This window comes from Urtica dioica, chromosome 11 (genome assembly GCF_054948205.1).
Source record: "Urtica dioica subsp. dioica isolate 48M chromosome 11, U.dioica_male_clone48M_v1_H2, whole genome shotgun sequence".
Taxonomy (NCBI): Eukaryota; Viridiplantae; Streptophyta; class Magnoliopsida; order Rosales; family Urticaceae; genus Urtica; species Urtica dioica.
In genome coordinates this window covers 12,948,635-12,970,913 of record NC_142766.1, presented here as the reverse complement: position 1 = coordinate 12,970,913, position 22,279 = coordinate 12,948,635, and the positions used below count along the sequence as shown (strand labels likewise).

The 22,279-nt window shown below is 36.8% G+C and overlaps 2 protein-coding genes across 3 annotated transcripts; one reads left to right on the top strand and one right to left on the bottom strand.

Annotated features, from left to right (window-relative positions):
* Positions 1 to 6,751: 6,751 nt before the first annotated feature.
* On the bottom strand, positions 6,752 to 10,403 carry RECQI1 (RECQ helicase l1). Of its 2 annotated transcripts, none has more exons than XM_089600719.1 (10): positions 10,217 to 10,403; positions 9,823 to 10,106; positions 9,509 to 9,745; positions 8,965 to 9,128; positions 8,725 to 8,821; positions 8,574 to 8,617; positions 8,155 to 8,302; positions 7,698 to 8,051; positions 7,299 to 7,523; positions 6,752 to 7,162 (listed from the first exon to the last, which is right to left on the bottom strand). In XM_089600719.1, exons 1-10 carry the CDS (start codon positions 10,329 to 10,331, stop codon positions 7,052 to 7,054), a joined length of 1,779 nt encoding a protein of 592 aa, XP_089456845.1. In that variant the 5' UTR covers positions 10,332 to 10,403; the 3' UTR covers positions 6,752 to 7,051. The 2 variants fall into 2 exon arrangements, with proteins under 2 accessions (XP_089456845.1, XP_089456846.1); XM_089600720.1 differs by having other exon boundaries at positions 8,155 to 8,269.
* A 6,425-nt stretch (positions 10,404 to 16,828) lies between these two features.
* Positions 16,829 to 19,653, top strand: LOC149381345 (receptor-like protein 7). The gene has a single exon (XM_089601335.1). The coding sequence runs from the start codon at positions 16,829 to 16,831 to the stop codon at positions 19,616 to 19,618; it is 2,790 nt and encodes a 929-aa protein (XP_089457461.1). The 3' UTR covers positions 19,619 to 19,653.
* The last annotated feature ends 2,626 nt before the right edge of the window (positions 19,654 to 22,279 follow it).

Below are 22,279 nucleotides of genomic sequence, written 5' to 3'. Positions count from 1 at the left end.
TGATTCTTAGATACGCTGAATAATTATATATACTTCCACAATGGAAAAAAAAAAGTACCCCGTCTTTTATAATATTAATAAAATAACGAAGTTAAAATACGTGAAAATAGTCAGATACCATATGTGAAGCTTAATCCAAGTGCGATGCGATTTTTTACTGGAAAATATGACAGTAATAAAATGGATTTTTTTTATTTTTATTTTTATTTTTAAGGCATAGAAAATGCTCTAGAGAATATGACGATTATTTTTTCCTCTATTCACATTATATTAGCGGAAAGTGAATATATGTCAAAATTTATATGCTTAAGGTCTTTTGTACTTTGTTAGCTTTATTCAAACTTAAAATTCTAACTAAACTATCTAAAAAATTAAGGAAGTAGCTAAAATTGATGCATGCACCATATAAGACACATAGATATACGTTGAATTATTTCTTTAACTGTTTGAACAGTTTAACTATAATTGAAATGAAAGTAGTCTTTTGATTAGTTGATATAGTTTTTTCTTATTTATTTTTCTCTTGAATTTTTATAGACTCCCAAATATAATATAAAAAATTTCGAGTTTTAATTTCATTTTTATTATTTTCAAGAAGATCATAAATTAAAATATATATTTCCAATTCAAAGCAAATGGTAGGGTAGTAGCATATAGCGAAGAGGTTAATCATTTGTTGTTTTGTCTTAAGAATAGTTAAATCAATATGAGGAAAAAACGTTAAAGAGGAGATGAACATTTATGGAGCACTGATATATATATATATATATATATATATATATATATATATATATATATATATATATATATATATATATATCAGTGGTGACTCACTTACATGTGATCTCCAGTGTCTATCTCTTATCAGCGGTCGACCATTGATAAAAATCATTATCGATAATTATGAGGATTTTTATTCGTACCAGAGACTCACAGTTCGAAAAAAAGGTAGACAATCGTTTGGCAATAAGAAAGAGAGAATACATTTTGGGTGGCTGAGGTTTGTGGCTAAATTGAGGCCATTGCAAATGAAGGGGGTTTTAGAGATATCTCTAGGGCTTAAGGTTGATGAGGACATAGTGAAGGCTAGTGTGTCGAGGGCTTAATGTTAGTGCACCCGAGATCTTCGATGGTATAATGATGAAGTATAGGTCAATTCGTTAATTAATGTTTGCGAGAAGTACCTTAATTTAGTTGTTCAAACGGTGCAAGAGACATTAATAAACAATAGAAGATCTTCGTCTTGAGAATGAGTGAATTTGGATATGAAGCTAGTATTAAATTGGGTCAAGCGGCTATATAGCCAAATAGAACTTAAACTTTTGCAAAATAGTCATAGTTTGCCAACTATAAGCAAACTAGCCTAAGTAAGATTAATCTAGATTGGATTAAATTTAATCTCAACGAACTATAAAGACAGAATATAAGCTTTACGAAGGTTGGATTAAAATTAATCGAAGCAGGATTAAAAGTCGTAGTACTCTCAATTGGTTATTTTGCTATACCTAATGAAACTATGGCTATTTTGCAAAAGTCATAGTTTGAATTGGCTTCTTCAGGCCATTTTTCCTATTAAATTTGATCAGCCTATTGCAAAAAAAAAAAAAAAAAAAATGTACTTATAAATGGTTCATTCGCGTGTGTGACTCGTTTAAATAATTTTGATTGATACAAGTTATGAATTCGGTCGATTGAGATGTTTTTCTTTGCTACAACGAAGATAGTTTACTTAACTTTTAATAAAATAACAAATAGAAATAAAATTATTAATAAAGGTGCTGTATATAACAAAAATACATTACATTGCTTCCATGAGTAAAAAAAATACTATGAAAAACAAAAACAAAAAATACTATCTTTTGTCCTCAAAGCTAATAATATATACCATCATCATACCTTAAATACGTGAAATAACTATTGCAAAGCACAAACCAATACATGGGAAACAAAGGATGAGGAAATTAAGTTTATGGATAAACTGACTTTGGATAGAGTAATCTTCAGAGAGAATAAATTGAAGCGTGCTAAATTCGTGGATGTTGTTGACGGGGGAGAGAGGCTCGGAACCATGGCCCATTATTATATCAGTAACCAAACAGTTCAAATTACAATAATAATGTCACAAATCAGGTGAGTGATATCTGTTGAACTTGAACGTGTACTAATTGTGTTTGGTAATCAAAACAATTCAATTTTTATTTATTTATTCATATTGTAATTCTTCAAGAACAAACAGTGGACAGCATTGGTTGCTTTTACACGCTGTATCATATTCATGAGAAAATTATATTTACAGTTGTCATATTTGCTGGGGAGCCTGGGACAGACATACAAAATTTAATTCTACGATCACACTAGGTTAAAATATAAACTCAAATGTCATATCCTATATGTTACTCATATAATTATATCTGCACAGTTCAAGCAAAAGCTAAGAGGCACCGAAAACACAAAAAATCCAACACAGAACTTGAATCAAATAGATTCGAGAGTTCACTAAGGATAAGGGACGATCCGTTCATAAGTGAAGAACAAATACTATCAAGCAGAACTTCGAAAAGAATATAATATAATAGGTCAAAGACTAGTCAAATCAAATATAAACTTAAGTAAAATTTTCACTCGACAGTATGCCGTGCAGACGAGAAAATAACCACCCATTATGCACGTTCTGAAGCCGACTTAACATATTTTAATAAAAAAATAGCTAAAAAATTATTGACTGCATTGTGAAAGCATATCTAAGCAAAAAAAATAATAATAATAATATAAAAAGTTTTTATTACTATTTTTCAATTTTTATATATTAGTTATCCTAAATCCAACATTCTATTTACGTAAATAACCTTTATTTTCTAATGTATTATAGCCTTGCTGTCTTTAGCCTGTTTTTCATTTTTTTTTTTTTTTTGGTATGGGTCATTTCTGTTTAGGCCTAGTATTAAAGGCAATTTTTAAAAAGGCGGGTTAGATATATAGCCCAAACAACCCTTATTTTAAAAGTGCAACTATTAACATATTTAGAAAAATAGCAAATTTGCTATAACAACATTCCAATATTTCAATAATATTTTTAAGGGTTATTATTAACTGTCAAAGTACATAATATTAACTGTCATCTCCACCTTCTCCGGAGCCGGAATCAGAGTTTTAATCAAAGTTTCAAATGGAGAAATCTCAACCCTAGCTTCAGATCCGAAAGCCGCCGTTAACTGGATCGCCTCTAACATTGCTCCATTCTCCGGTAAAGTCTCGCTTGTCTACGTCGAAAACGAGGTCTTGATATTCGGCGACGAAGCTCTCAAATCTCAGCTTCTTCCGACGATTTCAAGATTGGACTTGCGACATTCAAACGGTCGGATCGGAGTAGTCGCGAGACTCCTTGATGCTCAAGATCGTTTCCGGAGGAGGATCGTCACGGTTAATCGAATTAACCTTCACAGTTAATCCGATTAACTATTACAGTTAATATGCAGAACTGGACTTGCGACTTTTGAACGGCCGGATCGGCGCAACCGTGAGACTCGCCGATGTTCGAAATCGTTTTTGGAAGAGGTCCGTCACAGTTAATCACAATAACCGCGACAGTTAATCGGATTAACTGTCGAACGAAAAACCCTAAAATATGAAATCGCACCTCCACCGTCGCGTGCGCCGGCCCCGCCTCTGTCGCCTTCTAGTTCGACACGCGATTCAACCCGAAATTTGACAACCCGAGCGACAACCACGTCGGAATCAACCTCGGAACCACTGGTGAGGAGAATCGGTGTGAGCTTCTTCGGAAGAGACATGAGACGGTGGCGATCGAGTCCGAAGCTCCCTCTTCGGCGCCGGTGATAGAGAGTCTCCGGCGAAGATCCGGTGGATCGCAAACGAAGATTGTGGTGTTGTGTTTGGGTGTGTGGGTTTGGAGTGGGTGTGGTGAGAGAATGGTATTTTTAGGACTTTAATCAATGTTGGCTATCTTTTAAAATAAATTGATAATTTGACAACTACTTTAATCTCCCTCCTAATAGAGGCTAGATACTAATAAATCTCTTTTAAAAATTTATGAGTTTTTTTTTTGGTGTGAGCCTAAAGCAGTTGCTTTAGTTTCTTAGTGATAAAGATGGGCTTGACTGTCAGAGACATGAGATTGATCACCTCACGTACTCGACCCCAAGGCCTATAAATACAAGAAGAACTGGATGGAAGGAGGCAATCATATTTTTGCATACACGAACGCACACCAGGAGTTTCACCTATGACTTAGTACCCTTTATTATTTGCTCTCTTTTATTAGATTCGTCTGTATTTAGAGATAATCTTACTTAGACACTCAGAGTTTTCGAGACTGCGTGCTTGAAACCAAATGTTCTTCGTGAGACAATTGATGTACTAATTTTATCTGTCAACACTATTTAAAATTATAAAGAGACGAAACTCGTAAAAATATTTTGCCGAGATCAATAATTCGTGTGGTTTGTGAATACATATTTTCAAAACTATATTAATTTGATAAATTTATTATTTATGATTGAATAGTAGTAAACTTATCAAGTATTTTTTTAATGAAAGAACACTTATACATGAAGTACTATAAGCAGATACCTAAAACTCCCTCTCATTTTACCTTTGTTGCCAAGCTACGATAGTCTTAAAGTTATCATTCACCAGCCAATAAAAATGGAAATTGTACCTAAATATTAATAAAATTTAAGATTTTTTACAAAATTAAGAAAAAAAAATATAATTAAGACTTAGTAAGCCTGGTATAACAAATATGTTAAATCATGAATATATTGACATAAATATCAACAAATTATGGACTCGTATCAACAAATTATATATATCTATAAGGTCAATTAATACATTTTTCCTGAATATGTTTATGTTTTTTATTGATTTTAAAAAAATATATTCGATTTTACTTATACCCAGGTCCAAACCAAAATAATAAGGGTAGTGTAGCGAAATAGCCAAAATGAAACTATGAAATTTGTTTTTAGCCTATGTTTCACAACTTTTAGGGAAGTAGCCAACATACTTATGTGACAATAATTAAGGTATGATTTACCCTTATTTATTAACAAATTCGTCACTTTCTCTCTCCTACTTTTTCCTACACTTTTTTTTTACATAAAAACTTCAAAAAACCATATCTATCTCATATGAACTCGAAATTGAGTGATTCCAAATCCTACGGATTCGTGACGCCGAGATCTTCAAAAATAGATCCATTTTGTTTGATGAAAAATCATGTTTAATACCATAGATGTAGAAAAATCACGTTACTACCTTAAATATGGAAATAACTGGAAATTTTTGAAATTATCAAAAAAATAAATGGAAACGTAACTATGATGCATTAAATATAATTTTTTATCAAACACAATGAGTCTATTTTTGAAGATCTCGACGCCACGAATTTGTAGGATCTGAAATCACTCAATTTCAAGTTCGTATGAGATAGATACGATTTTTTGAAGTTTTGATGCAAAAAAAATTATTTGAAAAAAAAATAGGAGAGAGAAAGTGACGAATTTGTTAATAAATAAGGGCAAATCAGACCTTAATTATTGCCACATAAGCCATTTGACTATATCCCTAAAAAATTTCAAACATAGGCCAGATACAAAATCACATGTTTAAAGTGGCATAGTTACTTACAAATCTCAAATAATAATCTCTTCTTAATTCTTATATGCGCATAAGCACATCAAATAGGTGCTAGGGATGAGACGCAACTATAAAGAAACATCCACTAATTAGTAAAGATATATAATCCAGAATGGTGGTCATTCCAAGTCTCAAATGGACCACTAACTTTCTATCTCTAATAAATTATTATAAGGTCTTCTTTCACCCAAACGGTAACTAAGATCTCTGATTTTCTTCAATTGGACTCATTCATTACTCATTCTTTTTTCTCTACTCTCTTTATGGATTGCTTATAAGCATTTCACAGCCATGAAAAGATACTACAATTCTTCAATACTATTTTTTTTTTCTTTTTTGGATTGCTGGGTTGATGAGATTCTAAAGAAAATAAAAATCTGACTGGTTCTGTTTGCTAGTGTTTGTCATAAACATTTTATCAATAAAGAATGGAATTTCAAAATTAAGGGATAACATAAAATACTCCAAGTCCCAGTTAGTTTCCGTTTGCCTGTTACGATTTTGTAGCGTCATCATATTCTTTGCTTCTGATTTTTAACCTCAATGATCCTTTGACATCTTTCTTATTTCTTATATTTTTTTGGTTAAATGAATAAGTACTGCCAAAGCCAAAACAGGAAAGCTCATAAGTCCTCTCCTCCCACATGAGTACATTATTAGGGTGGTTCCCATGTCATTTTCTAATATAGTACATAAGCCCCAACATTATTCTTTGTGAAATTAAAACGTAGGTCATGATATTTGCATGTGCTATTTCCTCAAAACTATTTGTAAAAGCTATTAATCAATCTTTTATTTTAGATTTAGATCTAGAATCTAAACCTGATTTTGATGATTACCAATCAGTTTTGACTAAACAAGCCAATCATGTACGAGATTTAATAGTTGTCCTAACACTAATAATTGGATCAACAGAATTTGTGACAACTAAGCATTTGATCAATATAAGATTAGGGATTTGGGCTAGCAAAGTTGCTTTTAGGAGCAGAAGTACAACCTGAAATCATTTATGAGGGCGATACCATTTCTTTTTTCATTCCAAATGCTTTTAAAGCATGAAAAAGAAAGATGAAAAACAAAAACCTGCTTATTTCTCAAAACCCTGCGAACTATATTGCACCAAGAAGATCAAGCAGGCAATTAAGGAGTCAAAATTAATACCACGGAATGAAATTAATGAGTAAAATTACAAGATTGTCCACACTCCCCCAAAGGCCACAAGGTTGGAGACCAGACAAGCCTTGGAGGCTTGTGAAACAAGAATGAGAATATGTCACTCTATGATGTTCCTGTGGCCAAACTCAACAACACATACATATATATCACAACAAGGATAATGTTATTGAATCATTGCAAACCTTCTTTTTACACAGGAAACATCACATGCATTTGCTCAGGAAGATGTCTTGAGACAATTATCACAAGGGTTAGATCCAAATTTGCAGCCTTTTTCATCAAAGGACTCTCCAAAGTGCTTCAATAGTGTTTGTCGTCGACACTTATCCTAAAAGCATTGAATACATATATATAAAAAAATTCCCACAAGTCCTAATCACTTGGCATGACTTGGAGTAAAAGTATAAAGAGTTACTTTTATTGCCAAAGCAAGAATATTGAATATATGTATATATTTTGCCTACCTTGAGTTCGCAGTACTCTTGCATCTTTCTAGCTTGGTCTATTTCTCTCTTGAACATGTTGCGATTGGATCTTTTACCACTTCGCAACATACATACAATGCGACTGAAATCTTTCTTCTGGTACAAGACCATGCATACCGAAGGAAGATCATCTCTTCCTGCTCTTCCAGACTCTTGGTAATAACTTTCTACCGATTTGGACATCGAGTTATGGATGACAAACCGCTGGATATTGACAAGCGGAATAACTTTCAATAATTCTGTGCAATATATTAAATTTAGCACTATGCTTAAGAGAAGGTTTATGATGCAAGTGCCAGATAGCTTTAAGATAAAACCAGATATTTAAGAGTCAATCATGCAATATACAGTACAGTGGCAAGGTTTAGCTGGACTCACAACATCTGCTTTGTCTATTCCCATCCCAAAAGCAATTGTGGCACATGCAATATGGGCCTCTCCTTGATGCCACTTCTTTTGAGCAGCAACTCTCTGAGAGGACGACATTCCGGCATGATAATACACCGACTTGATTTTACATTTTTCATTCAGGAATTTCGAGACCTCCGCACATTCGCTTCTCGAAAGGCAGTAGATGATTCCGCACTGATTTCTGAAACGATCCGCTAGTAGTTGCTTAAGCTGCTTTAGTGGTTCTTTGGTCTTGCCAACCACTTCATATTTCAAGTTTGGTCTATCGAAACTCCTTTGGAGGACAAGTGCACGGGGTATCTTCAAAGTCTTTAGTATGTCCTGCAATAAAGTTTCAAGAAATGGTGTTTTAGGTGTTTTGACTTTTGAGCCAGATGACACAGACACAGACTAGATTCTTTTTAGGTTCTTGAAATCATAGTACCACACGAACAGACTCTGTAGCTGTGGCAGTCAGTGCCATCACTGGAACCTTTGGGAAATTCAGCTTGAGACATCCAAGTGCTTTATAATCTGGACGAAAATCATGCCCCCATTGACTGAAGAGAAGGAGAGCATTAACCTTAGAATCTCTTTAACCTCGTCACATTGATTTCTAAGTTAATACAATAAGGAGTACAGCTTCGCCGTCAATAGTGAAGATGTTAAACAATATCAATAGTATGCATCGAAAATTCCACCTCACACGAAAATTTACTTCAGAATACAACACACAAAAACTACAAAACAGACCATAACCACAGCTGAAAATGAAAATTATTAATAATCTCCCATCAAACATATATATCTATAGCAAATAATTGATCTAATCACCATAGAAATGCTCTAAAGAAACCGTCTCACCTTACGCAGTGTGCCTCATCAACAACGAAGCCTTCTAATAGTCCCTATAAGTTATATATATATACAAGCGTCAGTCACATTGGATAATTGATCCGAAATTCATGTTAGTAAAAAATGATAAAACATACTGTCGAAACCTAATTAAGTTTACCCTATTATGCAGACATTTTAGGTCCTCAAAAAACATAGCATTTCCAGCAATTCTCTCTGGAGTGACATATAAAAGTTTGCATGATGGTTTGTCCTTCCTGAAACCAAGGATACATTAGAGAACAAGATGCACAAGCCTCGGATCATAAAATTGTAACTGGGTTGTACATGAAATGATCAGTGGAATGATTTCATGCATTTCTCAAGATCAACTTTCAAGCACAAAGAAATAATGAGATACCTTAGCTCTTGGAGTACTGCTGAAGTTTGCGGACCGGATTGCTGCGAATTTAAAAAAGTAGCGGGAATACCAAACTTAAGGTTCAGTGCCACTATCTGATCCTGTATAAGGGAAAGCAATGGAGATATGACAACAGTCACTCCTTGCTGTAGTGTTGCTGGAAGCTGTGAATGAAAAAACACATAAGCAGATTATATGGAGAAGGTCTTTCACTTAGACTTTCTTGTTACAAATAATAAGTTAACATGGCCTGTATTTCAAACACTTTGGTGAGCTATAAGGAACAGAGAAAAAAATGTTACAGAACATGTTTTAAGATAGTGTATAACTGTTTTATGTGCTAAGACAAAATTAGCTCTGAAACATAGCCTAAAATTAATGCTCTTATATTCCTATATTTGTGATCATATCCAGAAATTAGCTGCACCTTAAATAGGATCAAAGAAATCTTCTCATAACCACAACATTAGCTTTTCAAAACTCTATATGATGCAAGGAATTTCAACTAAAAATCCCAAAAAGAAATTCCCTAAAAGAGAATGACCTGGTAGCACAGGCTTTTTCCACCTCCAGTCGGCATAAGAACAAAGCAATCGCGTTTTTCCAGAACCGTTTTACAAGCCAATTTCTGCAAAGGCCGAAATTTTTTGTTGCCGAATATCACAATGTTTGCCAACTCAAGATCATCCATAGCCCGCAGTGCCTCATAACCAAGAGTCTCGGCCTCATCATCACCACATACCGTCGAAACTGAGCCCCGAGTCACACTGCTTTGATATCCCTTACAACAAATAATTATAGCTTCAGAAATTTCGACCACAGTAGAAAAAAACAACAAAGCGCTGATTCGATTCTCACCAAAGAACCTGGCGTGCTCTCACTGAGTTTTCTCTTGCGAGCACCAAAACTGATTTCACTATCCGATGAAGAATCCAGATCCACAAATCTCGATTCCTTCGGTATCCGTACAGGAAAACCATCGTCTTCGTCGTCATCAATGACACAGACATCGTCGGCGTTCGTCTTGAGATCGTTTCCCGAAACTTCGTCCCACTCCTCGGCGACCTCCGTCGAGTCCGCCAGTGCCGCCAGAAAATCGTCACCGAAATGCTCCACCGTTATGAACTCTCTCCCATCCTCGCCTGAACAAAGTACAATGAAACATTCGTTGAATTTTCGTATTTTATTTTCGGTGTGTTAGTGAACTTTGAAAATTGAAAGTGGAAATGAAGGAGGGTTCAGTATTGAGGACCGTAGAGGCCGACAAGGCGATCCAAGCACTTCCTGGCGGAATCGTCGTCGAAGCCGAAGTCGAGAGCAAGGCTCAGCAACCGGGCTTTTTGGAGCTCGAGTTCGTGATCGGCCATTGTTTTTGGATAGACGGTCAGGTCTTTTTCCCGCGCGGAATTCAATTTCTCTGAAAACCCTGGAAAACCTAAGATCGTATCCACTATATGAGACAAAATGAGATTGAATTTGCTCCAAAGTCATTCTCATTTATTGCTCCATTATAGATTATAGAGAAGAATAATAAAAATTAGAGATTTGTAAATAAGCAGATCCCTTTAAACATGTGATTTTGAATTTAATCTACATATTTTTAGGGATATAGCTAAATAGTTTATGTGGCAATAATTAAGGTCTGATTTGTCCTTATTTATTAACAAATTCGTCATTTTCTCTCTCTTATTTTTTTCAAATAATTTTTCTTGTAACAAAACTTCAAAAGTTCGTATCTTTCTCATACGAACCTGAAATTGAGTGATTTCAGATCCTACAAATTTGTGACGTCGAGTTATTCAAAAATAGACCCATTGTGTTTGATGAAAATTATGTTTAATGCATCATATTTACATTTCTATTTATTTTTTTGATAATTTCAAAAAAATTCAGTCATTTTCATATTTAAGGTAATAACGTGATTTTTTTACATCTATGATATGGATCTATTTTTGAAGATCTCGGCGTCACGAATCCCTATGATTTGAAATCACTCAATTTCAAGTTCATATGAGATATATATGGTTTTTTGAAGTTTTAATATAAAAAAAAGTGTAGAAAAAAAATAGGAGAGAGAAAATGACGAATTTGTTAATAAATAAGGGCAAATCAGACCTTAATTATTGTCACATAAACATGTTGGCTATTTCCCTAAAAGTTGTGAAACGTAGGATAAAAACAAATTTCATAGTTTCTTTTTGGCTATTTTGCTACACTACCTTAAAAATTATTCATTTCACTCTATTTTGGAGTGAGATTTTATTAAAATAAAATTAATTTATTTAATTACAAATCAACCACAATATTTATTATAATTATATATTTTTTGTGTAATTGAATTAATTTATCATAAAATTGTGTGTAATTGAATTAATTTATCACAAAATTAAATATGAAATTATTTTAATTTGATATAATTATTGATCTTTACATATGATAAAAAATAATACATTAATAAAGTCATTAAAATATTAATTTTCATTGCAAACAAACTAGAAAATAAATAATAAAACATACACATATAAATAAATTAGAATTTAGTATTTTTGTATAATGTTACTTTTTAAATTTTGAAGCAAATAAATACATGTTAAATGTAATGTATGTTTATTTTTTATTTTTGTTTAAATATAACAATATTAGCTTCAAAGTATACAAGTTAAATTAATATATGTCGTAGTGCAATAAATAGAAAATTGTTAAAATTATTAAAATAATAGAGTTATGAAGAATATGTTTTTTTGGTGTTAAAAATGGAGTATTGAATTAGAGATGAAATATTGTTTGATGTGATAGAAATTGCATTTTGGAGTGCAAAAAACTGAAATTTTGAAGGTTTTTATTATTTTTATTTTTTTAAGATGCTCTAAAAAGTCCAGATTTAGCTATAACATATCACACAAACTATTTCATTCAAATGTTATGGTGTGGTAGCGTATAGCCGTATACCACGTCGCAACATACAAAGTTTAATTGTATTGGAGAAGATTATCTACATACTTAGATTCCAAAGTTACGAAATCAGCCAAATAGTGCTTTACGAGGGCTCGATCTTACTTGAACAACCTTAAGAATAAGGAAATTAAGAGTTAATCACTCTTCCTAGTTGCCTCTAAAAAAAACTAATCCTTATAAATTGTTGGATCATCTGTGGCATGGTTTGTTTGGCAAACCAATTTTTATTAAAGTTGTTCGAGTGATGCTGCAAGAAGATGTTCAAGGCCTGAGTTACTTTACTTGATCTACACTGTTCTCTCGCGCAAACTAAAACTGGAAACTTCCTATTTTTTATTTAGAATATATTGGGTATATATTATCGGATATTTGGTTTTTGATCATGTGAGATTCGCGAGAGATTCAAGCCTTGGGTATATATTAGAATTAGCCATGATCTTGTTCTAAGAGATGTTCTCTACCTGCCTGGTTTCAAGTTCAATTTACTATCTATTAGTGTTATTACTGCTAACTCTTCCATTGTTATATCATTTTCGAATGATGGCTTTGAAATACAGGATACCAATCATATGCTGATGATTGTTAAGAGTAAGATACATGCTAATCTCTATATGCACCATAATCATCATGTCAATCGCGTTTCTGCTCACATCTGGCATGATAGATTATGACATTTTTCTTTCAAGAAGTTAGAATCTATGAGACATACTCTTGCTTATTCTGTTTGTGATAAGAACAAACGATATGCTATGTCCTTCCCTTGGCTAAGCAACGTAGATTGTCTTATATCTCTTTGAATAATATGTCCGATAGCTGTTTTGATATTGTCCATTGTGATATATGGGGTCCCTATTCTACTACTGCTTATTCTGGCCATAGATTATTTCTTACTTTTGTGGATGATCATAGTTGTTTCTGTTGGATTGATTTACTTAAACACAAGCCTGATGTTCATACTGTCATACCCCATTTTTGTGCTATGATACATACTCAATTTTCTGGTTGTATTAAGGTTTTCAGATCAGACAATGTTGATGAACTTGTCTTTTCTTATTTTTTTTCTCCAAGAAAGGTATTCTTTAGCAATTCTCTTGTGCAGAGTGTCCATAGCAAAATTCAGTTGTTGAACGTAAGCATCAATACCTCTTGAACGTGGTACGTGCATTATTTTTTCAATCCAGAATTCTTATTTGTTTATGGATTGATTGTGTTCTTACTGCATCATATTTAATAAATAGGACTCCATCACCTATTTTATCAAATAAAACGCCTTATGAACTTTTGTTAAAAAAAGGTCAATTATGATTCTCTTAGTGTGACGACCCGCGGACCGTTTTTCTTATTTTACTTTTTAAAACTTTAGAAAATTTGAGGTAATTTTTTTTTAAAACACAACTTGGAATATAAAGTTTGAAAAGACATGACCTAAAAATAAATTTTTATTTAAAAACTTGATGAACGAAAAAAAAACACAAAAAAAAAAAATCGAAGTTGCATAATCGAAAATTAAAACAAAAAATAGGATTGAAAATAATACCACAAATAAAGTCACAACCTTTAACGAAATTGAAATGCATAACTTAAACCATGAAAAATAATACCTTGGGTTTGGATTATTTAAAAACTAAAAGCAAAGCGAAAGTTTTTTATTTTCGTAAACGGCAACTATAACCCAACCATCTCGCTATCGTCGCCACTGATTCACCCTCCTCATGTGTTCATATGCTGTTTACCTACAACACAGATGTATATACATAGAGTGAGCTAACGCTCAGCGAGAATAACTATAACTCACAAAACATAAGTAATAAAAATGCATGAATCGGTTATTAGTGTTTTAAATTAAACCGTGGCATGAGATGCCCTAATAAAAGTCTACCGTATTTTAATTTGGGGGTCCCCTAGAGTAGCCGTACCGATTTCAGTGTACACTTTGGAAATGAACTATGAGGCTGCGACCTCCCATAGAACGCTCCATCAAGTACATAACACTAGAACAAATAAAGGCATCCGGTGCGACGATTGTCGCAACAATTGCCTCAAAAGTCCCACCTAATAGTTTAAAGCAAATTCGATTTATAATATATATTCTAATACAACTGTTAAATTATGGGACAATAAACAGGGTAAGTAGTAACGGTGACAATGAAACTAGACAATAGGTATTTGACCCGTAAAAAAAAGAATAGGTAGTAAACTGAATCCATAGTAAAACTATATGTATTTATGCCGCCATTTCCTCCCAAACTAAAAACAAAAACAAGCAAGTAATCATACACAAACACAGTCACATAGTATATAGAGTGCAAAAATTCGCCCAGCACCGTAGGAATAGCACCACAGCTGTCAGAGCCGGTGAAGAAAATGAGGGATACACACAGAAAAGATAATTCGAAATCATTTCAAAACCGTAGTAAAATATAGAATAAATCTCATTTTTACCCCCTAGACTCGTACCTCGGTTACATTTCGCCCCCTCTACTCGAAAATGTTGCATTGAGAATCTCTTAATTAATGGCGTTATTACACGTTGCCACTTCTGTCTAATTTTGGACGTTAAATGTCACGTTTTTTGTCACGTGAGACTTAAAATATGTGCAATTATCAATATACCCTCGTTTTATTATTTTTATAATAATAAATTTAAAAAAACTCTTTTTTTTCTTCTCTTCTTCTCTTTCTCCTTCTCCGAGGCATGTCCCTTCCATTTCTTCTTCTTTTTCTTCTCACCTGAACCAACCCTCCCACAGAAGCATTATGGCCTTATTGCTTGCCTCTCTAGAGCTTCCCATCTGAAAACACAAAGAAAGCCCCAAATTGAAACACCAATAGCAATCCGAGCTATGCTCTTATTGAACTTTGATGAACAATAAAGAAGAATGGATTGTTGAACTTCAGACTGGTTTTTTGGGTTTCGGTGAATAAGAGCAGAGCTTGGGTTGCTATTGGTGTTGCGATTTAAAATAAAACACACCAGTCCAAGAAAGAGAAAAGACACAGATAAAAAAAAAAAGAAGAAAGGAAAGAAAGGACGAGCGAAGGAGAAGAAGGAAAAAAAGAGGAAGGAAATGAGAGAGAGAGAGAGAGAGAGGTTGAGCTTGAGAAAGAGAGAAAGAGTGAGCGATTGAGAAGGAGAGCGAGAGAGTCTCGGTGAAATTGAGGAAGAAGAGATCGGAAGCGATCCAAGACGACCCAATCGCCGACCCCTCGTCCACGCGACCCTGCCAACCCCCGAACCCTTATTCTTCAGCGCGAGACTTGGACGAGCCGACCCTGCTCGTCCCCCACCCGGACCGCCTCCTCACCCGCGAAGGCGACCCAGCCAACCACCGAGACTCACGACTGGATGCGCGCTCCGACCGAGACGAACATCAACCATCGCGAGCCACCGAGACGACGGACCAGGAATGAACAATGGAAAGAAAGTGCAAAAACAACCAAGGTAGCTCACTGATCCCCTTCTTCTATTCTCGAAATTTAAGAATTAAAATCTAAGAATTTTGGATTCTAGGGTTGAATTGGGGGTTTTTCATGGATTGAGGTTTTAATTCCGAATTGATGAATGAGTTTTGCTCGCTGAGTGTTTTGATGATGGGTTTCGATGATGATTCTGAATTGTTTGGTTGATTGAGTTGGTGTGTTGATTTTGTCTCTCGTCTCCTATGTGTGGACCGATATTGTGACTTGTGTGTTGAGTTTGTTTGGCCAAAAATTGATTATGGTATATGTTATTGTTATGAATGCTTGGGCTTACTGAGTTGTTTGGGTGATGATTCACGTTGGCCATTTCGTGTTCTTAGAGAGAGAGGATAACAATATTTAAATCTTAAAAGTATTTAGAATAATATAAAATACTATTATAACCTTTTAAATCTTGTCACGTCATCAAAACGTGAAACTTAACGTCCAAATAGTGACGAAAGTGGGGCCTTGTAACACATGTTTGAGTTATGAGTTGAATTTTGCAACATTTTCGAGTCCAAGTGACGAAATGTAACTGAGATACGAGTCCAGGAGTAAAAATGAGATTTATTCTAAAATATAACCAATTATCACCGTCATTTAAGCAATGCACATTAATCTTCTGTTTTTCAAAGATAACTCATAGAAGCGTCAAAAGCTTTCGTCAAAGACGTTCTGAGTTCTAACATCCAACTACTTCCTTGTTATTTACTAACAAAATCTATATAAAAATGGGAGATTTATCTTAATGCGCGTTTTTCAAGTCTCGTAAGAGGTGTTTGACTTCAAGACATACAATTGCGCCTCTGTACTCCGATGTATTATTTGTTTTATAATACAATCTTGAATTTTCAATATAAACAACTTTGGCTTCTTCGTTCAACACAAGTCACACTCAGACGACATCTCGGATAGGGCCTGATGTTCACACTTCACACCCTACTTCATTTGTTTGTTTAATTATCACTGTTTTTATTCTTTCAAACTCTGTATTCTCCAAGGTCGTGATTTCCCCTATATTTTTTCATTGCTTGTCTTCGGCATATCTAATCAATTATTTTATCTTGGAAAATTTTGGTCTGAGGAAGAAAAAAAAATGTCCAACAATTCTTTCCTAAGTTTAGGTCTCATGAAAAATGTCCAACAAAAAAGATCGTCATTTGACTATTCTATCAGCGAAATTGTCTTAACACTGATCCTTTGACCAATTCTATATATATATATATATATATATATATATACACACACACACGCACATACACACACGCACACACACAAAACCTTTTTTTAGTGCATAATCCTAAGCATGAAAATGATGAGTATGCTCCCATTTTGGGCGATAATAATCTCGAACTATTTCCTGATAACACACTCTTGCCTCCAGGACCAGAGCTCTCTTCTCCTACAATTCAAGCAAGAGTTTGCTGATTCCTTGTCGGAGACGAAGATGGAGAATTGGACAGCTGTGGGTAACTGCTGCCGGTGGGACGGCATTAGCTGCGACGGGCTGGGCCGCGTGGTGGGCCTGGACCTCAGCGGCGGCTTTCTCACCGGCCCATTGAGGCCCAACAGTAGCCTCTTTGCCCTCACTCATCTCCGGCGACTCAATCTCGCCGGAAACGACTTCGCTTTCTCGCCCGTTCCGGCAGCGTTTGCCCGCCTTTCGAGGCTGAGGAGGCTCGATCTCTCTCAGTCCATGTTCGCTGGCCAAATCCCGGGCGAGATCTCGTTGCTCGAGAAGTTGGTCTCTCTTCATCTCTCTGGTGCGGCTCTCGGTGTTGATGAGTCTCCTCCTCTGGCTCTTGGGAGAGAAGCCATGAGAGGACTTGTGCGAAACTTGACGGGTCTGAAAGAGCTCGGTCTTGATGCCGTTGATCTCTCTTCCTTGGACCCCAAGGTATTCGGAAACTTCTCTTCCTTGGAAGTTTTGTCTCTCAGCCAGAGCCAGTTAACCGGCAGGTTTCCAGAGAGTGTTTTTCGGCTTCCGAATCTCCGAGCCATTAACTTAGCGTCCAACCGTAAGCTCACCGGTTCGATACCGGAATTCGGGCCAGCGAGCGGACTCGAATTGTCGGGTTCGGTTGGAAATCTTGAGTCCTTGAGTGAGTTAGACCTCCATGAGTGTAACTTCTCGGGGACGGTTCCGAGTTCTCTCGGAGACCTGTCGCGGCTGACGACCCTTGACCTCTCCAGCAACAAGTTCACCGGAGAAATACCGTCCTCTCTCGGACGCCTCGCCAGGCTTGTAACTCTGACGGCCTCGAGAAACATGCTCGCCGGAAAAATCCCTTCTTCGTTCGGAAACCTCACAAGACTCACCAATCTAGACCTCTCCAACAACAGACTCACCGGAGAGTTTCCGGTATTTCAGTTGAATCTGAAAAAGCTATCCTCGTTCTACATCTCGAACAACCAATTTTCCGGCCCGATCCCTGACGATGCTGCCTTATTTCCCAACTCCTCGTCGCTGGAAACTCTTGATCTGACTCATAACCTCTTCAATGGAACAATTCCCTCATGGTTTTTCAGACTGCCTTCTTTGAGTATTCTGGGCCTGGACAGCAACGAATTCACAACCCCTTTGACCATCAGAAATGCCTCCTCCTCCCAGCTGAACTTTCTTTACCTGGGAAATAACCGCCTGACCGGAGAGATTCCAAGGTCGATTTTAGAGCTGACCAGCCTAACAGAGCTCCACCTCAGCGCCAACGAATTAACCGGGAATATCGATCTCGGCTTCTTCTCAAATCTCACAGGTCTCTTTTCTGTTCATCTCTCTTACAACAATCTCTCCGTGACAGCTCAACAGAATTATTCTAAATACTTCGATACTCTGGGACTGGCTTCGTGTAATCTCGCCGAGTTTCCGAAGTTCTTGGAGATGCAAACCGGGCTGTATCATCTCGACCTAACCAGAAACAGAATCAGCGGAGATATTCCGAGGTGGTTCCACGGCGTGGGGACCGAGACTCTGTCGTATTTGTACCTCTCGGAGAATCAGATCTCCGGCTGGGAAAAACAACCTTCTGTTCTTCCATGGATATCGTTGGAACACTTGGACCTGAGCAATAACAACCTCCGAGGCTCGCTGGTTCTGCCGCCGCCTTCTATGTTGCAGTACTTAGTCTCCAAAAATCATTTGACCGGAGAGATATCTCAGTCGTTTTGCAAGCTTAGCCGGCTCAGAACCCTCGATGTCTCCGACAACAAATTATCCGGCGAAATTCCGCGGTGTTTAGGTTTCAACAGTTCTCTCACGGTGCTGAATCTGAAACGGAACGCTCTCCAGGGACAAATCCCCTCAATCTGCGCTCATGGAAGCCGTCTAAAGACTCTCGATCTCAGCCACAACGCACTTCACGGCACCATCCCGATATCGCTGAACGATTGCAGAGAGCTCGAAGTTCTAAACATCGGACACAACAGGTTAATCGGCGAGTTTCCGTTTTGGACTCAGAAGTTACCTAGTTTAAGTATCCTTGTCCTGAGGGAAAACGAATTCCGTGGCAAGATCTGGCGTCCAGGGAAGTCCTTCGGGTTCGAGAAGCTTAAAATCATCGATCTCTCGTTCAACGGCTTCTCCGGGGTTTTACCAGCTGAGTATTTCCAGAACTGGACAGCGATAAACTCAGAAATCCCTGGCGGGAACGATTTGACGCTGAGGTACTCGGGAGACAACATGTACTACGATTATTCCATTATTCTCCAGAGCAAGGGCACGGAAATCTTGTACGAGAAGATCATACTCACGTTGATGTCCGTTGATCTCTCCAACAACAGGTTCACCGGGGAAATCCCGAGCTCCGTCGGAGAGCTCAAATCGCTGATCGTGCTCAACCTCTCGAGCAACCGCTTCGAGGGACGAATCCCGTCGGATCTCGGGAAACTGAACTTGCTGGAGTCGTTGGACCTCTCGAAGAACGCTCTCTCTGGCGAGATTCCCCGGGAAATATCGGATCTGACGTTTTTGTCGTATCTGAACCTATCGGAGAATAGTCTTCGGGGGAAGATACCGCAAGGAGGTCAATTGAACACGTTTTTGAATTCGTCTTACGGAGGGAACGAAGGGCTATGCGGGCTTCCATTGACGGAGAAGTGTGGGACCCACAAAGAGCAGCCGGCGGAGAGTGTCGAGGGAAGTGGGTTCGAGTTTGGGTGGAGAGCAGTGGTGATTGGGTGGGGATTTGGCCTTCTGACTGGCTTCATTATCGAACACGTGGTTTCCTCCCGTACATAAGGCTCCCGCTTTCTATTAGCTTACTAGTTTCAAGTGCAATCAACAAAATTATTATTGTTTTTAAACAAAAAGTGAAAAATGTGTAAGTTGAAGATTTTTAATTTTATTAATATCAATATAGTGTATGTTATTGATATAGTATAATATAATATTAATAATTATGATTATAATATACATAAAAAAATTATACAAATATATTGATAATTAGGTTTATTAATATTGATTCATATATTATATATGTTATACAATATATTAAAATATATTTATACTAATCATTATGATAATTTACGAAAGTATTTCATTGTCAGGTATCAACATCAACTTATTTACATTTCTTATCTCTCTTATAAATTGTCAGATTTATTTTCTCAATAGCAATTAAAGAGAGAGAGAGTAATAAATATAAAAGAAGGACAAAGAAAAAAAAAAAAAAAAAAAAAAAAAGAGGTCGCCACGTGTCGTTGTTTGACGAAGCCACGTGACGACCTTTGATTAAAAGTTGGAAGTGTGTTTCCTCTTTATTATTTATGTTATAGATATATAAATAAAAATAGGGTATTATTGTAAAATAAAAAAGTTTTTTACCAAAATCTAATTAATGCATTTTATTTCAAAAGTATGATTTTTTTTTTTGCTCGAATAAAAGTATGATTATTTATTGACAAACGTAATCATAATTTTGAAATAAAAAGCATTTATTAGGTTTTAGTAAAAAACTTTTTACTCATTATTGAGTATTTATGACGTAATTAGTTACAAATCTCTAATATTAATTGCTTCATATCTTTTGTAACTAGTATAAATAATTGTAATTTTGACATATGTAAGTAGAAAATTGTTTTGTCCTCTAGAAGTTTCTACAAAAGAAACATTTATGCGACCCACGCGACAATGCAAGCACTCTCTTCTAATAGTCTAAATATTCTACTTGAAATAATTTTTTTGAAGAGCATTTGTTGTTGGCGGAAATTGTATCTATCTACATTTTGAAGGCAGTGTAAATTTATCACTACACAAAATCAGATACCGACTTTGGTGTTTAATAGCTTAGACGAAAATAATGACTTTTAAGTGAATGCATTGAAAAGGAACAGGGGAAAGGGGAAAGGAAAAAAACACTAATTTGGAGCGCCGGGACAGAACAGGGGAAAGGAAAAAACCCTAATTTGGAGCGCAGCCGCCGCCCCTCTGGGTTCGGACGCCGTCGCTGTCGCGGCTTCGGTCCGGAGGGGAGGGCGATTCTCCATGTGACCCACGTCTCAGTGGATGCCGTTTCTCTGCTTCTTCGCCGCCGAGCCCGCTCGCCACCGTCGGTTCAGATCCGCCGAGCCCGCTCGCCACCACGTCTCAGTGGACCTCCTTCGGCCACGTGGCCTCCAACGCCGCCCTCCTGGAGGCCCTCCACCACCACCCCGCCCTCCACGTGCTCGACCTGGGCGCCAGCCTCTGCACCCAGTGGCCCACCCTCCTCGAGGCCCTCGCCACGCGCTCCTCCGACGAGGACGCTCCCACCACGAGGCTCACCGTGCTAGATCCCACCGAAGGTGGCGCCGCCATGACCACCGAGGTAGGCCGCCGCAGGGAAAAGTTCGCCGGGCTCATGGGAGTGTCCTTCCAGTCCGCCGTGGCCTCCGACCTCCCCCCCCCCCGAGCCGCTCGGGGGCTCCGCCTAGGGGAGGCCCTGGCAGTGAGCCGCGCGGGGGCGCTGAGGAGAGCGCGCTCAACCCCGAGATCGTGACGGTGGTCGAAGAGGAAGCCGACTTCTGCGGCGGGGTCTGGGGGGTTTCGCGGGGCGCTTCGAGGAGTGACGAAGGTTCGCAGATCTGAGTGGTTTGGATCGGTTTTTGTGGTTGGTTTACTGTTTTGGTGGCTGGTTTTTTGTTTTCAGTTTAGCTACAGGGTTCTTGGTTGGAGTATGGATCCTTTTAATTTTTATTATGCTTGTTTTGTTTTGGTTTGTTTTGGACTCGGATTAGCCGTAGTCGCATCTCCCGTCGTAGATTTCCTGTTAGGTTTTTATCTATGCAGGTTGAAGAGCCACCTTATTCGTGGTTATCGGACCGAGTTTGGTTGGATTTTTCCATCGCCATTCTTTGGGTTTTTTAACGAGCCTCTTGTGTGCTCTATTGGTGCTTGTAATTCTTCCCGTTGTTGGAAGTTTGCACATATCGTACTTTTACCGGAATTTAGTGTTAGATTCACCTCGACTTAGGTCTTAGTAATTCATGTACTAAGATGTTATTCTCCTGTATTGATGGGTTTTTTACCCTATTTTAATGGAAAATCCGTACTATTCAAAAAAAAAAAAGTGAATGCATTGAAAATCAATCAAATTAATACAAACTACGTGACCCTTATATTCTCTTTTTTCCTCGTAACTATATCTTCTATAGAATTTGCCAATTGTAGGAATAAATTAGAGGTTTATTCCAACTTTGTTTTTTTTTCTTTAAAAAAAAAGTCACAAATAAATAAGACTAGCTCAGGAAAAAGAAATTTTTTTTCTTCTCCTTTTTACCCCACTTTGCCGAATTGTAATGACAATTTTACCATTCATTTTTCCCACTTCTATTTCTATATAATATATTTTAATATATAGAAATAATATTTTCTTCAATTTTACCCTTACTTTAATTTAATATATTTTAATATAAAGATGAG